Here is a 19,591-nt window from a genome sequence, read left to right on the forward strand (position 1 = left end):
GTTTGTTTTTCATACAATTGTATATGATTTTGGTATCTTGGAGACTATTATCTTGGTTGTTGATTATATTTGACTAGCACATGATCTCTATTTGACTGAGATGCATAATTGATCAACTATCATTGTGTGTCCATTAGAGCAGGTAAAGGGCCCGTTTGTTTTGGCATTTTTTAAAAATGATTTTTATAGTGTTATCAAATTTTGTGAAATTTTTTTTTACAAAGTAACTTTTTATAAAAGCTTCAAATTAAAATTTTGTTTGAATAGTTATTCTTAAAATGTGATTTTAGGTATTTCATCTATTTATGGGAGAAAAAATTTGAATATCAAATTTTTAAAAAATCACTTAATTTTGAAGCTATTTCAAATAGATTTTCATAAATTTCATTTTTGAAATACAACTTTTTGAAAAAATTATGATTTTGACTAAGTTTTGGTATTCAATTATATATGTTTATGTTATAAGATGTCAAATTAAGTGTTTCATTTTAGAAAAAACGAATATAAAAAAACTTTGTAATATTTTGAAAAACGGTTTTTGAAAATCTATTTTCAAAAATACAGAGAAAAAATCCATTTTTTTAAAACTGAAACAAACTGGCCAAAAGTCATACCTGCGGCGTGCATATAGTATTATAACATTATAATATAATGCATATAAACTTTAAACTATCATATTGTTTTATTAATGCTATATTAAAATTTTTATTTATTAGTTTTAAGTCATTGTTATTCTATTCATTTTTTTCTATAAACTCAAGAATAATTTAGAAATCTAAAATTAAAAATATAATTACGCTCTCTAGATTTAAAAAATATATAAAGACTAAATATTTTAATTTATAAATAAAGTTAAAAAATATTTATTTAAAATAAAAAAGACTAAATACTTTATTTTATAATATTAAATATTAAAATAAAATGCTTGTAAATTTTAAACTACCATATCATTTGATAATCAATGATAATTTTAAAACTTTGTTTTTATATTTTATCTATTTCAATTCTTTAACCTTCTATTATCCTTGCTATTTTTTTCATTCATTTTCTATTGGTTTCAATTATTTAGTAATATATTTATTATTTTATTTAAAATAGAAAAAGCCTAAATGTTTTAGGGAAAATATTTTTTTTAATCCTTTAACTTTATCTCGTGGTCCATTTTGGTCCCTTAATTTTTAAAAAGTTCAATTTAATCTTTTAATTTTTTAAACCGTCTCATTTATGTCCTTTCCGTCTATTTTCCACTATCGGTGTTTACTTTTGGGCATTCTGGTTTGCATCTATTCATCATCTTCTTCCTTTCAATTCCACCAAATATCAGAAATTCTTATTATTCAACCCAAAAATTCATGTTGTTAAAATTCTCATGTTCTTTCTCTCTGAACTGTTCTTCTCTTTAACCTACATTTCAATACGGGTTGTCTTGATTGCTTGGTGTTGGTGATTTATGGTTGCAATTGAAAAAGCCCCAATTTGAATTTCTGTATTTCTGGGTTGATGAGTCTCAATCGTGTTCAGTAATCTAAAATATGAGTCTCAATCAGAAGCATAATGAAGAGTTACAAAAATCAATAAACAGAATAAATAAAAGAACAAGAACTGTACATCCCGTTTTTACTTCCATAAGCAATCACCTGGTGAACAATTACAAGCTCATCACCTTTGGTTCTGTTTGAAGTTATTACATCCATATTCTCTTCCCAATCGTCACCTTTGGTTCTGGATAATGCTGCCTAGTTGTTGTTGTTTACAAATCCTTCTTTTTGCTTGATTTTGAAATGTCAATTTTGTCTCCGATCCAATCGTGTGGCTCCATTTTAGGAGATTCTGAGGTCGGATTCAGTATTAGCATGAAAAGGGATAGGGGTTCATATTTTTTATTTCGGGGAGGTGGGTCGCCGGAGGCGACAGTAGCACCAGTGCTGGCCAACGCGTCCTTCTGTTACAGTTGATCAAGGAAGATGATGTGGGGGATGCATTTGCAGAGAGTGGGAGAGTGCTTGAGAGAGTTTTTTAGTAAAGAGAGAGAGAGATACATCTCCGGACTCAATCTAATGTGGATACAGATATGCATCTTCGAACTAAATTTTAACAAAATAAATGTATCTCAATAATTTGAATTGACGTGTGCGTAAAAAGAGTGCGTCCATAGATGCATTTCTATATCCACATTAGATTGAATCCAGAGATGTATCTCCATAACCCTTTGGAGTGGGATGCGTAGTGCCATAAAAATATATTCCTTGTAAATTACACCCAATCTAGATGAATAAAACTTCTGGTCCGTAACCACAATTATATTGGAAACGTGCTGAGGTGCACCAATTCCAACTTTGTACATACTGTCTCTGTCCCAAAATAAGTGTCTTTCTAGCCAAAAAAAATGTTTCAAAATAATAGTCTCTTTAATTTTCCAATGCAACATTAATTAACTTTTGTCAACTTTACCCCTAATAAATATTAATAAATATTGTCTACACTCTTTTCAAGATAGAAAATCATACTATGCATTTATGAAAATGTATAACAACTAATAGCAATTAAGGATAATTTTGTAAAAATATTATCTTTATTGACTCAATCATTATTTTTTTTAATTTGTGTGTAATACCGTAAACAATTTTTATTTTGAGACGGAGGGAGTAACATCCGAGGGTAAAATTTGTTGCGTTGTAGACATGAGTGAATCAAGGTAAAAATCCTACTGTTTGTATATGGTCTAAGTATAGGTATAATAGGGGCATATGAAACATTCTCAAGTTTAATTGTAAGAAAGTATACACAGCCAAATCAATGAGATATCATTGTTTTTTCACAATACTCAAATGAAAGATAGATTCAGTTCATAATATCTACATCTTCTTGTTAAAGCAATTCTTGGAGTCCTTTTCTCTCCTGTTTCATCTGCTTCAGTTTCTGCCCTAGCAGCTGCACGTGCTGCTTTAGCTTGTTTTCTAGTTTCTATTTCAAAAGCTGCACAACCTACTCTAGCTTCTTCTTAAGCAACTGCAAATTTATCAGCGTTCATAAATACCTTTTCTTTTGCCAAATGACATGCGACCAATGTTATATTAAAACTCTTCTTTGTCTCATCAGCATAAGCAGGCATATTTAAGTCCTCATTCGGTTTTTGTCTCATCAGCATGTGACTTTGGTTCCTGATCAGGTGACTTTGTCTCATCAGCTGGTCCTTATAAATCTCATCAGGTGATTTTGGCTCAGAAGAAGGTAATTTTGGATCCTCCCCGGTGATAATCTTGTATTAGCAGAAGGTGATTTCGAATCATGATCAGCAGAGTATAGCTTAATATAAAGTGACTTTGGATCTTCCTCAGGTGATAAGATAAATCAAATTGTAGAGTATTAGATAAAATTCAAAGAAATTAAGCACTTTAAGCAGCAGCAGCAACAACAACAAATCAAATCCACATTGTCAAAAGCCTCTCAAATATCAGTTTTTCATAGCAAGGTCACCTTTAAAAGATCTCTTGGATAGTAAATTGATATTCTCAGAAGTTATACAACTATGTTGTCAATAGCGCGCTATAACGGTGTAGCGTAGCGGTAGAGGACATCGCCGCGACGCTTTTGGGCTGCTAACCGCTATCTGAAATAGCGGAAATAGCGGCTGCGATTTGTGGAGGTGTAGCAGTGGAATAGTGGCGCAATAGCAATTATGTAGCGCTTTACAGCCCCCTACTGTGAATATGAGGTTAATACTGTAATTTTGAATTCTTTTTTAAGTGCAAATTTGTATTTTTTTCCTCTTATTTCACTAATATAAAAGCTAAAAGTGGGCTCTCTCTTCACTCTTCACTCAAATTAGCAGCCACTCTCTTTCTCCTCTGTTTTTACATCACGCTTCCACTTTTTCTCTTCACAGCAAGTTCAACATTTTCTCTTCTCTTCACAACAAACATCAATCTTTCTCAACCATATTTCCACTTTCCTCCTCACCTATTCATCTTTTTCTCATCCATTCACATCTACTTAGGAACCATGGCATCATCATCTTCTGCAAGTTTAAGTTTTATACCTTGCTACATTAGTGTCTAATGGAGATGAGGAGTTGGAGATGGAAGAAGTGTTTGAAATTGAATCAAGTGATGAGCAAGACGATATTAATGTGGTGGAACTTAGAAGTGAAGATGAGACGGATGTGATTTAGTCATTTTGTTTACGTTTAGAATTTGATTTAGTCATTTTGAGTACATTCCTAATTTGAGTCATTATGTTTGGTTATTGTATGTTGCAACTTTTGGGTTATGTATGTTGCAACTTTTGTTTATAAGTCATTATGTGTGTTGTTGGAACCTATTTTTAGCTTAAAAACATATTGTACACAAACCAAAAACTAATGGCGTTTAAACTAACAACACTGGGACAAAAAGGGAAACTAGTAACAAAAACCATGCAGCAACTTGAGTACACCTGCAGCAAGTCCTCTAAAAGGAAGCAAAAGGGGATCAAGACGATTGTCTAAAACATATAGCATCAGTACAAGAGAAGTGGGAATATTTCCACCAATAAGCATATTGAGTAAACACATACTCATGCTCTACTAAAGAAGTGGCAATACCCCCATCGAAATTCAATTCATGCAAAAGGAGCCGTTACCCTCATACTAGCAGATCTATAGAGGTGAATATGTGCACCATTAGAGGGACGTGTTTAAGCAGGATTACTACAAACCCAGAAAGGGGAGCCGCCTCGCGTAGCTCTGCGCTCAGCTTCTCTTGGAATATATCACTAACCGAGTTTCCCCTATTTATCCATAATTCCAAATCTAACCAGCAACTAACCAAATGAAATTTGAAATGCTTTTCCAAACTCACCAGTTTGATGATGTACTTCAGATGGAATTACATGATAGAACACTGGCAAAACAATTTGCCCTATGGTTCTGCAACACTGCAGGATTATATCACCAACTCTTCCAAACACAAACACAATTCTGCATAATTTGTTGAGAAAACAATAACAAAATTAGTGAAGTTGAAATGTGAACTCCTCTTTGAAGAGTAAAAAACATCCCTACAAACGTCTACTTCGGAGTTTTTAAGTGATATGATAATTAACGAAACAATTTCAGGCATCGGTGAGGGATTGGAATCAAAGAAAATTGTAACAACATAGTGCCATTAGGAATTGTTTACTTAATGCAAGAATGGTGTCCCCTACATTGCAGGAGATTGTTGTTCAAAAAATGATAATCGGAATACTCTTTAACTATTCAAAATAGCCAACTTACACATTAAAGTTAACACTTAATATCAAAAAAGCTTTTACATGCCTTTAAAATGGGTACTGTTCTATCAAAAATGATTTTTAATCTTTTTTTAAGATATGATTCACAATGAACCAATTAAGACATCTAGTGTGAGATAACAGGACTTTTAAAGACCAAAAGAACAAAAACTAAACCAAAGGCACACAGTAGTAACAACTTTAATAACAACGTTTAGCAGTATATCATAAATTTCATAGAGAGATTGCCAAGTTTGTCCTCAAACTGAATGACTTCTGGATAAATGGCTGATTTCCACCAACAAATTCAAGTCCAACTTGACTATCCCCAGCACTCCACTAATCTACACATAAAATTTGTAATCCACTGTCTAAAACTATATTTGACAGATCCACAACTACTCGCACCAACATTTTTTTCCACGAGTTCCACTTGTGGAGAGCTCGTCCTTAATATGCTTTCATTTTCATCAGCACTATAAGCATTAGCATTTTCGTCTGGTTCTTCACATTGTACGCTTTCATTTTCATCAGCCCTACAAGCAATAGTATTTTGTTCTGGTGCTTCCCATTGTTCACTTTTTTCTCCCATTGGTTCATCATATACGAGATAAACTGTAGTTTTCTTCACACTGAAACCATTTTCAAAAACAACAACAACTTCCACTTTGTCTCTGGGTTCTATACTTGATACTACTCTCTCCCCCTCCTCGTCTGTAAAGGAAGCAAGTGTCTCTTTCCTATAGAGCTGAATGGTGGCTTTCGTGTAATTTTTCACCAACACATTTTTAAGACCATCCGATGTTATGTTATCAGGAGTTGATGAATAGGCAATGCAGATCAATGACTTCAAGTTACGCCCTTCTACTTGAGGGACTTTAAAAATTACGGCAGAACCATCACAATTGAAGCTTAACCAATCGGGATAACTATCACCCAGGAGCACACAACCACCACTCTCGTCACCGGACATATACTGTACAAGAAAAATAGGATCAAAATTCAATCTTAAAATATATTTATTAGGTAACAAGGGAAACCTAAAAATTAGGAGATCATCAAATTGAGTTAAGAGCAACTACGCAAATGGATTAGACACACATATTAACCAAAAACCTTAAGGCATTGGATATATGGATCTCATCACGTTTATGTCACTTAAAAGTAACTCACATTTTCATCTAACATGTTACTTCTTATTTACATTTGAAAGAACAATAATATTAACAATAAAATACATGCAAAGGAGAATGAGTAAAACCTGTAAAACTTTCTCTTTCAGAATATTGGCAACTTGGCAATTCCTTCCCAGTTGAATGAAAAGAGATTTAAAGGAATTTTTTGATACTTGTGATGTGGAAGATGTTGGTTCCAATTCTCGAGAATTTAGGGCATATAATGCCTCTAAAATTATTGTTGTATCATGAGAAAGTTGATCCTCCGAGCTACACTCCACCCAAAGACTTCTAAGACTTGGAAGGTACTTAGAAATCGATGATAGCTCCTGGGAACTACTATGTGGTACATCTAAAGAAATAAGAGAAGACATAATAGTAGATGTTTGAAATTGGGGTGTAAAATTATTTGTTGGAGATATCCAAGACGAAATGATAGCTGGAAATACATCCCTTGAGAAACCCTCATAGCCGCACAAAGAAATGTAGCCGATACTTTTTGATCTGACTATAGAAAACGGAACTCTTGTTATTCCAGTGTTATTTGCAATCAGAGTGGTCAAAGATTCCATTTTTTCTATGTCTTCTTCCAACGTGTCAATCATTAAACACCCTGAAAGAATTAGAGTTTTAAGAGATGTCAACTTATAAATGCTTCTTGGAAGGTTACATAGGCAAATACAGTCTTCCAAATTTATTAGAAGAATTTTATTGAGATCTCCAATGCTGTTGGAAACCTCAGATAACATTGGACAATCTACAAGTATTAGCTTTTCAAGATTAGGCAAATTTGAGAAGTTTGGGGTCTGCATCAGTTGATGGGAATGACTAAGGTTTAGGATTTTCAGCATCTCCATTCTCTACAAGAATATAAATGTTAAAAAGTGGATATAGGAAAGAAGCTTGCAAAAATAAATGGAAGCATTAACCATGATAAGTGAAATAATACATGAAATGCAAAAAACTAAAATCAATATTAATACCGGGGTCTCTTTCCACACAAATTTCATATTGCTGTTTTCTAACTCCATGGAAACTAAGTTTCCTTGATAAAAGTTTGAAGGTATGCATGTTAAAGGAAATCCATTCCAACATAGCCATCTTAAATTTCTTGAAAGATATTCAAAATCTCCATCGAGTTGTACACCAACAAGTTGAAGCAATCTGAGTCTCTTCATCTTCTTAAACGCTTTAGTGCTAAAACATTTTGAATTAGCTATTGGCAACTTCAAAGCTAGTCCCTCAACAGCTTTTGTTCCCTGAGAAATATAATGGACCAAATCGTAAAACATGAAAAACGTAAGAAACAAGACAGGTAAAAAAAACTTGTGACTAAACCGACCATTTGTTAGAAGTCATATTGAAAAACAATTCTTAACTCCAAACGAGAGTAATTTTCAAATTTCTTATATTAAATAACTCAAATTTTTTTTCTTATTAATGCTATAGACATTTTAAATACAGAAATAAGAATATGAAGTTCTTACATTTTGATCAAATAAAACACCAAGCACATCCTCGCGAAACCATAATATGCTACGTTCCTCAGGCTCCTTCGGTGATTTTTCACGAATGATTTCTCTTCCCATATCTCGTAACAAATCATGCATTCTAAGCTTGTTCTTATCATCAACAGTTATCAGGCTTCGCTCAACAAGCACACTTATTCCAATTTCTGCAAAAAGTCCACAGGGATTTAATATTTGTATAACATCATTTCGGTCCATCCCAATAAAGAAACAAGCTATGTCAAGAAATATTTCTTTCTCAGTATCATCATTTAAACCATCATAGCTGATTTTTAACTTCTGTTGTACTTGATCATTGGGAATTATTTTGATTTTCTCCAATACACACTTCCAATCTGTTAGTCCCCTGTCAAACAAATAGGAACCAAGGACTTCCAGAGCTAGTGGCAATCCCCCACAGTACTCAACAATTTTTCTAGAAATTTCAGCAAATTGTTTTCTAGGACTAGGTTGCTTGAATGCATTCAAACTAAAAAACTCAATTGATTCATTTTCATCCATTTCTTTCATTGTGTATACTTTGTCAACTCTTATCCCTCTAAGTATATGTTTATCTCTAGTTGTGATTATTATTCTACTACCAGAACCAAACCATTCACGACTTCCACACAAAGCTTTTAGTTGGTCCAAAATATTCACATCATCAAGTATGAGAAGTACTCTTTTATTACAGAGTCTATCTTTCAATGTAGTTTTCCCAGACTCAATGCTTTGTATCTTGGTTTTTGTTTCTTTGAAGATATCTAACAGAAGTCGTTCTTGTAAAGACACTTTTCCAGTAGTACCTTCCCAGGTTTCTCTAATATTTACAAGGAAACTCCTGCCTTCGAAATTGCGGCCAATTTTGTTGTAAATGGCTTTTGCAATGGTGGTTTTACCGGTTCCCCCCATACCCCACATCCCTAGGAGTAGAACATTATTTGATTGTTGGATGTCTAGCTGTTGAATTATATCTTTCACCCGTGATTCAACTCCCACTGGATTATCAGCAACAAACAATTGTGTCTTGTCAAGCAAAAGAGTAACTTTTTCGACAATATCGTTGATAGCCTCCCTTTCATTCCTTATAAATGAACCAAAGAAATGATGAGTAAACCAAAGCACACGCAGACACGTGCACAAACATTCATATGTGTATATGTGTGTGTCCCAATGGGTCAAAAGTATATCAGAAATTTGAGTAAGAAAAAAGTAATTGCAATGACTTTCCAAGATGTTGCTCAGTAACCACTAAGAAGTAAATTATACATGAAACTATGCTTTGAGTAAACAATTCTTGCATCAATCATTATGTCACATATCAAGCAAACATGGAATGATTCTTCCACATACGAAAAATATTGATTCTAAAAATATAGTCTTCCCAACTAAAACAAAATATTTTTGAAAGTAACCAGACCTAAATTACCTTGAATTTAGAACTACGAAACCAGCAAGGCCGGCAGCTTCACGGAGTGCTTTTCTCCATTTGAGAGACTTATATTTTTTGTCCTTTGAAGTCCTATTCAAAAGCCTTTGAAATGCTTGTCCAAACTCACCAGTTTGGTGACGAACTTCAGATGGATCTACACCATAGAACACCGGAAGCACCACCTTTCCTACAGTTCTGCGACACTGGATTATTTTCACCAATTCTTCCAAACACCATCTTGAATCAGCATAATTTCTTGAAAAAACAATCACAGAGATCTGAGAGTTTTCAATAGCTCGTAGTAGTGATGCTGAAATGTGATTTCCTCTTTGAAGCGAATCATCGTCCATGAAAACGGAGATTCCATCGTTTTGAAGAGAAGCATGGAGATGTGAAGTGAAAGATGCACGCGTGTCATCTCCTCTGAAACTTAAGAACACTTCATGTTCGTTGATCACTCTATTAACGTCAATCCCTTCTACTTGAAAAGAAGAAGTGAGTTCTGAAATGAGAGATTCAAGGTATAGAATACATTCATGGAAATGTGAAGTGAAAGATAGACATGTGATTTTTGCTAACAACACTTCATGTTCACGGATCTCTGTATTAACGTCAAACCTGACCTTTTTAAGAGAAGCAGTGAGATGTGAAATGAGAGATTCAAGTTTTTGAAGAGAAGCATGGAGAAGTGAAGTGGTAGTTGCAGGTGTGTATTCTGAAATGAGAGATTCAAAGTCTGGAGATGCACACGCTCTTTTTCTTATCAAACTCATAAAATTTTCATGTGAATGAATCTCTCTATCGACGTCCTCTTGAAGCGAAGAAGTGAGTTCTGAAATGAGAGATCCAAGCTGTTGAATAGATTCATGGAGAATTGAAGTGAAAGATGCATCTGTGTTTTTTTCTCTCAGGCTTTGTTTGGATTGATGGAATCGGATGGAGCGGAGCAGAACGGAATGGAATAAAATGATATTCCGTTGTTTGGATAATTTAAAAACGGATGGAGCGGAGCGGAAAGGAGTGGTATGGATTTCATTCCATTCCATCACTTACCACCATATTCCTTCCCCTCCGATTTGGGCGGAATGAATAATTTGTCTTATTCCGTTCTAAAATTTCCAAACAATGGAATGGTACATTCGTTCTGCTCCGTTCCACTCCGCTCCATCCGACTCCGCTCCATTCCATTCCGCTCCGTTCATTTCATGATATCCAAACATACCCTCAAACTTTTGAACAACGCTTCAGTTTTACGGAATGATTGAAGAGAAGCTTTTAAACGTAAAATGAGAGTATAACGATCGTCTTCTTTTATAATTCTTAGCAGCACTTTATCCGCTTTTAATTCCTTCAATATGTCGAATTTTTTGTTCTTTTTTTTGTTTCTTGCTAAGTCGTTTAAAACTGTAAAAAATAAATTATGAAACAAAAATTAAAAAATATAAAAAATAAAAATAGGAATGAATTAGAGGGCTCAGAATGTAACCTTTTTTTCTAATCTGTCCGCTTTTGGGACGAAGTGGCGCAGCAGATCTTAGCTTTGAGGAAAACATGAATGATTGACTGAATCAGAAAATTATGAGACTACTTTTCTATAGCTATGGATATTCGGTGAGTTCGATTGAACTCCCACTAAGACAAGGATGATAATGAATCAGAAAATTATGAGACTACTTTTCTATAGCTATGGATATTCGGTGAGTTTGATTGAACTCCCACTAAGACAAGGATAAGCTTTTTAGATATGTGGCAGGAATGAAATCTAAGTGATAAATAATAAACCTTTTAGATATGCGTCACATATTCGACAAAAACTTAAAAGGCAATGGAAGTATATGTCTCATCTCTTATAAATACAACATTTTTTTCGTTCTTAGTCGATGTGGGATTTTAGCACTTTTATACTTGAAATTTAAGAGTGTGTTTGTTTCAAGTTAAAAAATGTCTTTTCTTAAAATCCTATTCCCAGGATTATTATTCCTAAGAATAATATTCCTATGGAAGTGTTTGGCCAAAAGGTATATATCCCAGAAATCTTTACAAATTTTATTTAATTTAAAAAATATAAAACTTACAAATAAAAATAAATATGAGTATTTGTGGAAAGTTATGGTTAGTGAATCATTATTCCCTTGGGAATGTTGGATTCCCACCTTCAAAGCATGGAAATAAACTTGAGAAAATTCATGTGTTACAACATTCTAGAGAATAAAAGATACCTAAGAACAATTTTTATAAACTTGAAATAAACATGTGTTCAAAAAAAAACTTGAAATAAACATGGGACTATTTCGTTTCCAATGTCACATTCCCAAGAATATATTTCCAATCCTTGAAACAAACACACCCTAACATTTTGCTTCTCTAATCAGGTTCTTCTTTTATACTTGTATCAGACACTATAAGTGTATCTAATTGGTTTGAATTCATACTTGGTCTTGTGCATGCAATTAGTTGGATATCTCCCCTTTATACCATATTTGTTCCAATCACGTGTTCCCCAATTATTTTTCAATACTCTTCTAGGTTTCTCTCTTTTTTTTAAACTAGACAAAGGACTACAAGTCCGATCAAGTGCTCTCCGTTGCTTTCTCAAGAGAAGCAAGCTTTGATTGTGGAGGATTCTCTTTCATGTCAAGTATCTTACATTTTTAAATTTTTGCAGACACTAAGACACTTGGTTCAGAATTATTCAAGGTCTCACTTTTTGATATGACAGATGTGTTGATTTATTAGTACTCCAAACTATATGTAGCTTGTCTTTATAAGACAAGACAAGACAGATGATAGGAAGGTGCATGCTGTTTACGGTAATATATTTGAAATATTCGCTATTACAAAAAAAAAATCATAACACTTGTATTACACTTGTTACTAATATTTTATCCGAACTATTTTTCAGGCGTTGATCATCTCTCGCTTATCTAAACCGTTTATCTGACATTAAATATTAAATTTTATGTAACAAACCAACTTTGATTAATATTATGTATAAAGTTGGTTAATACAGTTCATAACTTGGTTAATGAGTTTTTTAATCATAAAAAAAAAATATTAAATAGTAAAATAAAGTTGTTTAATGGAGTGTAAAAGTGAGTTAATACATTTATAATTTAGTGTCAGAAACATGGTTAATAGTATGTATTTTGTTGGTTAATGAAGTAGTGGAATGATTAATAAATTATAAGTAAAATAAGTGATTAATGATATATATTTGGCTAAATTACAGTTTTGATCCCCCTATTTTGGCCAACTCATGAAATCAGTTCCCCTATTTATTTTTTAAACAGTTTTGGTCCTCATGTCCATTTTTCATTCAAAAAACATTGTTGTGTACTATTTTTTTAGATACGTAACATACTTTTATTGACTTGGAATAAGAAATATTAATTATTGACGACGTTTTCTTCCTTTAATCGTCTTCTCTGATCGTCGTCTTTTTCTCCCAGCTTATTCGTTCATCTCTTTCATTCTCTAAAAAACGCTCTATACGTTCTCTCTCGTTCAGAAAGTATCCCACAAATACAAAAAAACTGAAAAATCAACATTTTTTGGACGAAAAATGGACATTTGGATCAAAATTGTTTAAAAAATAAAAAGGGTGACTGATTTCGTGAATTGACCAAAATAGGAGGACCAAAACTGTAATTTAGCCTATATATTTTTATGGTTAATTAAATTGTGAAATTGATTAATAATTTTGTGTTATAAAATAAATTTTAAAATAAATATTTTTAAAAAAAATAATATTGTTTTAATAAAAAAAATTATTCACCGTATAAATACGGTAAATAATATATACGATGTAGGTATATGATGTAGAAATAGTTGTAAAAATAGCATGATATTTAAAATACAATCAAAGTACTTAAAAAGACCCAAAACAAACTACTCCAAAAGACACATGAGCCATAAATAAGATAAGTATTATCATCCAACGACGCTAACACCTCTAGTATCAGTTTCACAAGGGATGGTAAGAATCACATCATCTTTAAAGTTAAACTCCTCTTCGAGAAGATCTAAAACAGATTAAAAAGGAATAGGACAAAATACATGGGACAAAATACGATTATAATAACCTCACTCCAAAAAAAAAAGATTATAATAATACCAATAAAATGGAAGAAAAATCACACAACTGCAGAAATACCACAATGCCCAAAAAAATCACTGAAAAATGAACCAATGCTACATGGCAGCAGCTTCCTGTCTATCCAAACCGGGCCACCTATAGCATAAACATATATCCTCCACCCCATCAAAGCACCCACATTATCCCTATGCAATCTATCACAGCACAATACTCCAAAACAGAATCTGCCCCTCAACTTCTGAACAGGTTTAGTAGACTGGCTGTACTTTTAAAATGGTTAAATCTACCATTTAAAACAGAATCATTTATATCCAATCATCTGCTCCTAGTTCTCACCAAAATTATAAGTTTTTTCAACATGGTTCACCACAATCATATAAACATGCAATTTTGCAAGCAAAATTGAGTTGTAAGAACATCCATCAACCACATGTTTCTTCTCAAGCTTCTTTTGCATATGCACCTCAAAGAGCATTTATCATATAGTTTGCATTCATTTGAAAAAAAAAAAAAGAGGCTAAACTGAATAGCATAAAAATGAACTATCAGTTAAATATCCTTTAGGAGAAAATGATAATTACAATACTTTAACTATTCAAAATAGCCAACTTACACATTCAAGTTAACACTTTTTTTTTATCAAAAAAGCTTTTTACATGCCATTAAAATTAAAATGGGTACTGTTCTATCAAAAATGATTTTTAAACTTTTTTTTAAGATATGATTCACAATGAGATAACCAATTAAGACATCTAGTGTGAGATCCCAGGACTTATAAAGACCAGCAGAACTAAAACTAAACCAAAGGCACACAGTAGTATAGTAACAATTTTAATAACATTTAGCATCATATCACAAATTGCATACAGGAATTGCCAATTTTGTCCTCAAACTGAATGACTTGTGTAAAAATGACTGATTTCCACCTACAAACTCAAGTCCAACTTGACTTTCCCCAGCACTCCACTAATCTACACATAAAATTTGGAATCCATTGTTTGACACTATATACACAAAATCCACAACAACTACTAGCACCAAAATAACTTGTGGAGAGCTCGTCATTACTATACGTTCATTTTCATCACCACTACAAGCAATAGCATTTTCTTCTGATGCTTCACATTGCTCCATTTTTTTCTCCAACTGGTCAATCATAAATGAGATAAATGGCTGTTTTCTTCACACTGAAACCATTCTCAAAAACAACAACAACTTCCACTCTGTCTCTGGGTTCTATACTTGATACTAATCTCTCCCCCTCCTCATCCTTAAAGGAAGCTAATGTCTCTCTCTTATAGAGCTGAATGGTGGCCTTTGTGTAATTTTTCACTAACACACTTATAAGTCCATCCGATGTTATGTTATCCGGAGTTGAAGAATAGGCAATGCACATCAATGACTTCAAGTTATGCCCTTCTACTTGAGGAACTTCAAAAGTTACAGAAGAACCATCACAATTGAAGCTTAACCAGTCGGGATAACTATCACCCAGGAGCACACAACCACCACTCTCATCAACAGTCGTATTCTGTACAAGAGAGATAGGATTAAAATTCAATCGAAGAATATATTTGTTGGATCACAAGGGGAACCTAAAAATCAGGAGATTATCACATTGAGTTAAGAGTAGCCATACAAGTGGATTAGATACACATGTTCATCCAAAACATTAAGGCATTCAATATATGGATCTCTTCACGATTATGTTGCTCAAAAGTCACTCACATTTTTATCTAACATGTGACTTTTTACTAACATTTGACACAACAATAATATTAACAATAAAATACATGCAAGGGAGAATGAGTCAAACCTGTAAAATTTTCTCTTTCAAAATATTGGCAATTTGGCAAGTCATTCCCAATTGAATGAAAAGAGATTTCAACGAAATTTGTGATACTTGTGATGTAGTAGCTGTTGGTTCCAATTCTTTAGAATTTGTGGCATATAATGCCTCCAAAATTATTGTTGTATCATGAGAAAGTTGATCTTCCGAGCTGCACTCCACCCAAAGACTTCTAAGATTTGGAAGATACTTGGAAATCGATGATAGCTCCTGGGAACTACTATGTGGTACATCAAGAGGAACAAGAGATGACATGATATGAGAGGTTTGAAATTGGGATGGAAAAGTATTTGTTGGTGACATCCAAGACCAAATGATAGATGGAAACACATCTCGTGAGAATCCTTCATAGCCGCACAAGGAAATATAGCCAATGCTTTTTGATCTCACTACAGAAAACGGAACTCTTGTTATTCCAGTGTTATTTGCAATCAGAGTGGTTAAAGATTCCATTTGTTCTATGTCTTCTTCCAACGTGTCAATCATTAAACACCCTGAGAGAATCAGAGTTTTAAGAGATGTCAACTTATAAATGCTTCTTGGAAGGTTGCATAGGCTAATACAGTCTTCCAAATTTATTAGAAGAATTTTTTTGAGATCTCCAATGCTGTTGGAAACCTCAGATAACATTGGACAATCTACAAGTATTAGCTTTTCAAGATTAGGTAAATGAGAGAAGTCTGGGGTCTGCATCAGATGATGAGAATGACTAAGGTTTAGGATTTTCAGCATCTCCATTCTCTACAAGATCATAAATATTAAAAAAGAATTTAGGGAAGAGGCTTACAAAAATAAATGGAAACATTCCCCTTAAAAAATGAAAACAATACCTAAAGTCAAGATACATACCTGGGTCTCTTTCCACACAAATCTCATATTACTGTTTTCTAACTCCATGGAAACTATATTTCCTTGATAAAAATCTGAAGGTATGCATGTTAAAGGAAATCCATTCCAACATAGCCACCTTAAATTTCTTGAAAGATATTCGAAATCTCCATCAAGTTTTACTCCAGCAAGTTGAAGCAATCTGAGTCTCTTCATCTTCTTAAAAGCTTTAGTGCTAAAACATTTTGAACTAGCTATTGGCAACTTCAAAACTAGCCCCTCAATAGCTTTTGTTCCCTGTAAAATATAATGGACCAAAACGTAAAACATGAAGAATTTATGAAAGATGAAGAATTTTAAGTATACAAAGTGCTTACATTTCGATCCGATAAAACATCAAGCACATCCTCATGAAGCCATAACCTGCTACGTTCCTCAGGCTCTTTTGGTGATTTTTCTCGAATGATTTCTCTTCCCATATCTCGTAACAAATCATGCATTCCAAGCTTGTTCTTATCGTCAACAGTTACCAGGCTTCGCTCAACAAGCACACTTATTCCAATTTCTGCAAAAAGTCCACAAGCATTTAATATTTGTATAACATCATTTCGGTCCATCCCGATAAAGAAACAAGCTATGTCAAGAAATATTTCTTTCTCAGTATCGTCATTTAAACCATCATAGCTTATTTTTAACTTCCGTTGTACTTGGTCATTGGGAATTATTTTGATTTTCTCTAATACACACTTCCAATCTCTTACTCCCCTTTCAAACAAATAAGAGCCAAGGACTTCCAAAGCTAGTGGCAATCCCCCACAGTACTCAACAATTTTTCTAGAAATTTCAGCAAATTGTTTTTTAGGACTCGGTTGCTTGAATGCATTCAAACTAAAAAGTTCAATTGATTCATTTTTATCCATTACTTTCATTGCACATACTTTGTCAACTCTCAGCCCTCTAAGTATATGTTTATCTCTGGTTGTGATTATTATTCTACTTCCTGGACCAAACCATTCACGACTTCCACACAAAGCTTTTAGTTGGTCCAAACTATTCACATCATCAAGTACGAGAAGTACTCTTTTATGACAGAGCCTATCCTTCAATGTAAGTTTCCCAGACTCAATGTTTTGTATCTTGGTTGTTGTTTCTTTGAAGATATCTGAAAGAAGTTGTTCTTGTAAAGACACTTTTTCAGTAGTTTGCTCCCAAGTTTCCCTAATATTTGCAAGGAAGCTCCTTCCTTCGAAATTGCGGCCAATTTTGTTGTAAATGGCTTTTGCAATGGTTGTTTTACCGGTTCCCCCCATACCCCACATCCCTAAGAGTAGAACATTATTTGATTGTTTGATGTCTAACTGTTGAGTCGTATCTTGCACTCGTGATTCAACTCCCACTGGATTATCAGCAACAAACAAGTCTGTCTTATCAAGCAAAAGAGTAACTTTTTCAACAATATGATTGATAGCCTCCCTTTCATTCCTATAAAAACGAACCAAAGAAAAAATGATTAAACCAATGCACACACACAGCCATTCAACTTTTCTAAAATAATTCCCAAAGACTTTTCAAGATGTTGTCCAGTAACCAATTAGAAGTAAATTGTATGTTAAATTATATTTTGAGTAAACAATTCATGCAGCAGTTATTATGTCACATATTAAGCAAAAAAAGAATTAACGGTTGAATTAACTTATATTCAAAAAATGATATTGTCTAGGTGAGTTCCCGTATTTTCTATTTTCATGTTCACTCTAACTTGTAAACAAAAAAAATATAGATCCATCATTTTTCTCAACATATTCATGTTAATTTTCAACAACCTGATAATGATTTACCTCGAATTTAGAACAACGAAGCCAGCAAGGCCAGCAGCTTCACGAAGTGCATCTCTCCATTTCCGCGATACAGAGTCTTCCTGATTCTTTCTTCTGTTTAACAGACTATGAAATGCTTCTCCAAACTCACCAGTTTGGTGACGAACTTCAGATGGATCTACGCCATAGAACACCGGAAGCACCACCTGACCTATGGTTCTACGACACTCCATTATTTTCACCAACTCATCTAAACACCACCGCGAATCTGCATAATTTTTTGAAAAAACTATCACAGAGATCCGAGACTCTTCAATTGCTTGCAGCAGTGAGTTTGAAATATGATCTCCTCTCTGAAGCGAATCATCGTCCATGAAAACGGTGATTCCGTCATTTTGAAGTGCAGCATAGAGATGTGAAGTAAAAGATGCACGGGTATCTTCTCCTCGAAAACTTAAGAACACTTCATAGCTTCTTATATCACTTCCTTTTGTGTTTCTTTGTATAGAATCCATCATGCTTTTTACCACTGAAGAAGAAAAAAATATTATGAAAAAAATTAATTAAAAAAATATAGAAAAAGAAAATAGAAATGAATTTGAGTCTTATTGAGACTCTAACTTTGTGTTTTAATCTGTTCGCGTCGAAGTGGCCGGGTAGATCTGAGCTTTGAAGAAGACATGATGAAGTTAGCTTAGTGTGTGCGGATTCAACAAAGAAAGAAACCGAAGTAGAAAAGAGTTTCTTCGCGCAAGTCTGTATTTGAAAATGTATTCTCTCACCTTCCAACTTAAATTTAACGTCACTTTAGCGAATCATTTTTTATTTAAAATAAATTGATTTTTTAAGTATTATATATATATATATATATATATATATATATATATATATATATATATATATATATATATATGGGGTTTGCTTAGGGGTGTTCATGGGTTGGGTAAACCCAATAAATCCAGTAAAACCCACCCAAACTGATCCAAAAAAGTGGATTGGGTCGGGTTATTGGATGAATATGGTTTTCAAAAATTAAAACTCATTCAAAATAATTGGGTTATGGGTAAACTCACCCCCAACCCACAAAATCCATGGGTTATTGAGTGACTATATTTTTCTCTTTCTTATAAACCCACACCCAACCCACAAAACCCATTGGGTTATGGGTAAACCCACATCCAACCCACACTCTTGTGTTTTCTCTTTGATGTTTTTAATTTTACTTGCTTCGATTTCAATTTTTTTGAACATCTGATGCTAATTATAATAAGCTGCAAATATTTTATGAAATTCTAGGTTTTACTGTAATGTAACTTTGATTTTTACAAATATATGTTTATGATAAATTTTATTATACATTTAGACATTTGATGATTAAAAAACAGCACTAATATGTTAAACTATTTATTAAGAAAAAAATGAAAATATTATTAATAATTATATAAGAAAAATAGTATTGGATAACCCATTACCCAACCCAATCCAACCCACAAATTGTGGTTTTACCCAAGCCAACCCAATGATATTGTGGGTGGTTGTTTTTCCTCACCCAAACCAGTGTACCATGTACGGATTGGGTTATGGTTTTGGCTAAATTCAACCAAAACCGACCCATGAACACCCATAGGTTTGCTAA

At 33.3% G+C, this 19,591-nt stretch overlaps 2 protein-coding genes across 3 annotated transcripts; both read right to left on the bottom strand.

Moving 5' to 3' along the window:
• Nucleotides 1-5,422: 5,422 nt before the first annotated feature.
• On the bottom strand, nt 5,423-11,121 carry LOC131628693 (disease resistance protein RUN1-like). 2 transcript variants are annotated; one of them, XM_058899523.1, is made up of 7 exons: nt 10,852-11,121; nt 10,588-10,769; nt 9,363-10,197; nt 7,913-9,017; nt 7,409-7,684; nt 6,512-7,285; nt 5,423-6,226 (listed from the first exon to the last, which is right to left on the bottom strand). In XM_058899523.1, the coding sequence occupies exons 3-7, from the start codon at nt 10,136-10,138 to the stop codon at nt 5,573-5,575; spliced, it is 3,585 nt and encodes a 1,194-aa protein (XP_058755506.1). In that variant the 5' UTR covers nt 10,139-10,197; nt 10,588-10,769; nt 10,852-11,121; the 3' UTR covers nt 5,423-5,572. The 2 variants fall into 2 exon arrangements, with proteins under 2 accessions (XP_058755506.1, XP_058755505.1); XM_058899522.1 differs by having other exon boundaries at nt 9,363-10,769.
• Nucleotides 11,122-14,175: 3,054 nt separating this feature from the next.
• Nucleotides 14,176-18,714, bottom strand: LOC131628695 (disease resistance protein RUN1-like). Its single transcript, XM_058899524.1, has 6 exons — nt 18,577-18,714; nt 17,977-18,484; nt 16,516-17,620; nt 16,160-16,435; nt 15,278-16,051; nt 14,176-14,992 (listed from the first exon to the last, which is right to left on the bottom strand). The coding sequence occupies exons 1-6, from the start codon at nt 18,635-18,637 to the stop codon at nt 14,612-14,614; spliced, it is 3,105 nt and encodes a 1,034-aa protein (XP_058755507.1). The 5' UTR covers nt 18,638-18,714; the 3' UTR covers nt 14,176-14,611.
• Nucleotides 18,715-19,591: the final 877 nt, after the last annotated feature.

Source organism: Vicia villosa, unplaced genomic scaffold, assembly GCF_029867415.1.
Source record: "Vicia villosa cultivar HV-30 ecotype Madison, WI unplaced genomic scaffold, Vvil1.0 ctg.000470F_1_1, whole genome shotgun sequence".
NCBI classification, from domain to species: Eukaryota; Viridiplantae; Streptophyta; class Magnoliopsida; order Fabales; family Fabaceae; genus Vicia; species Vicia villosa.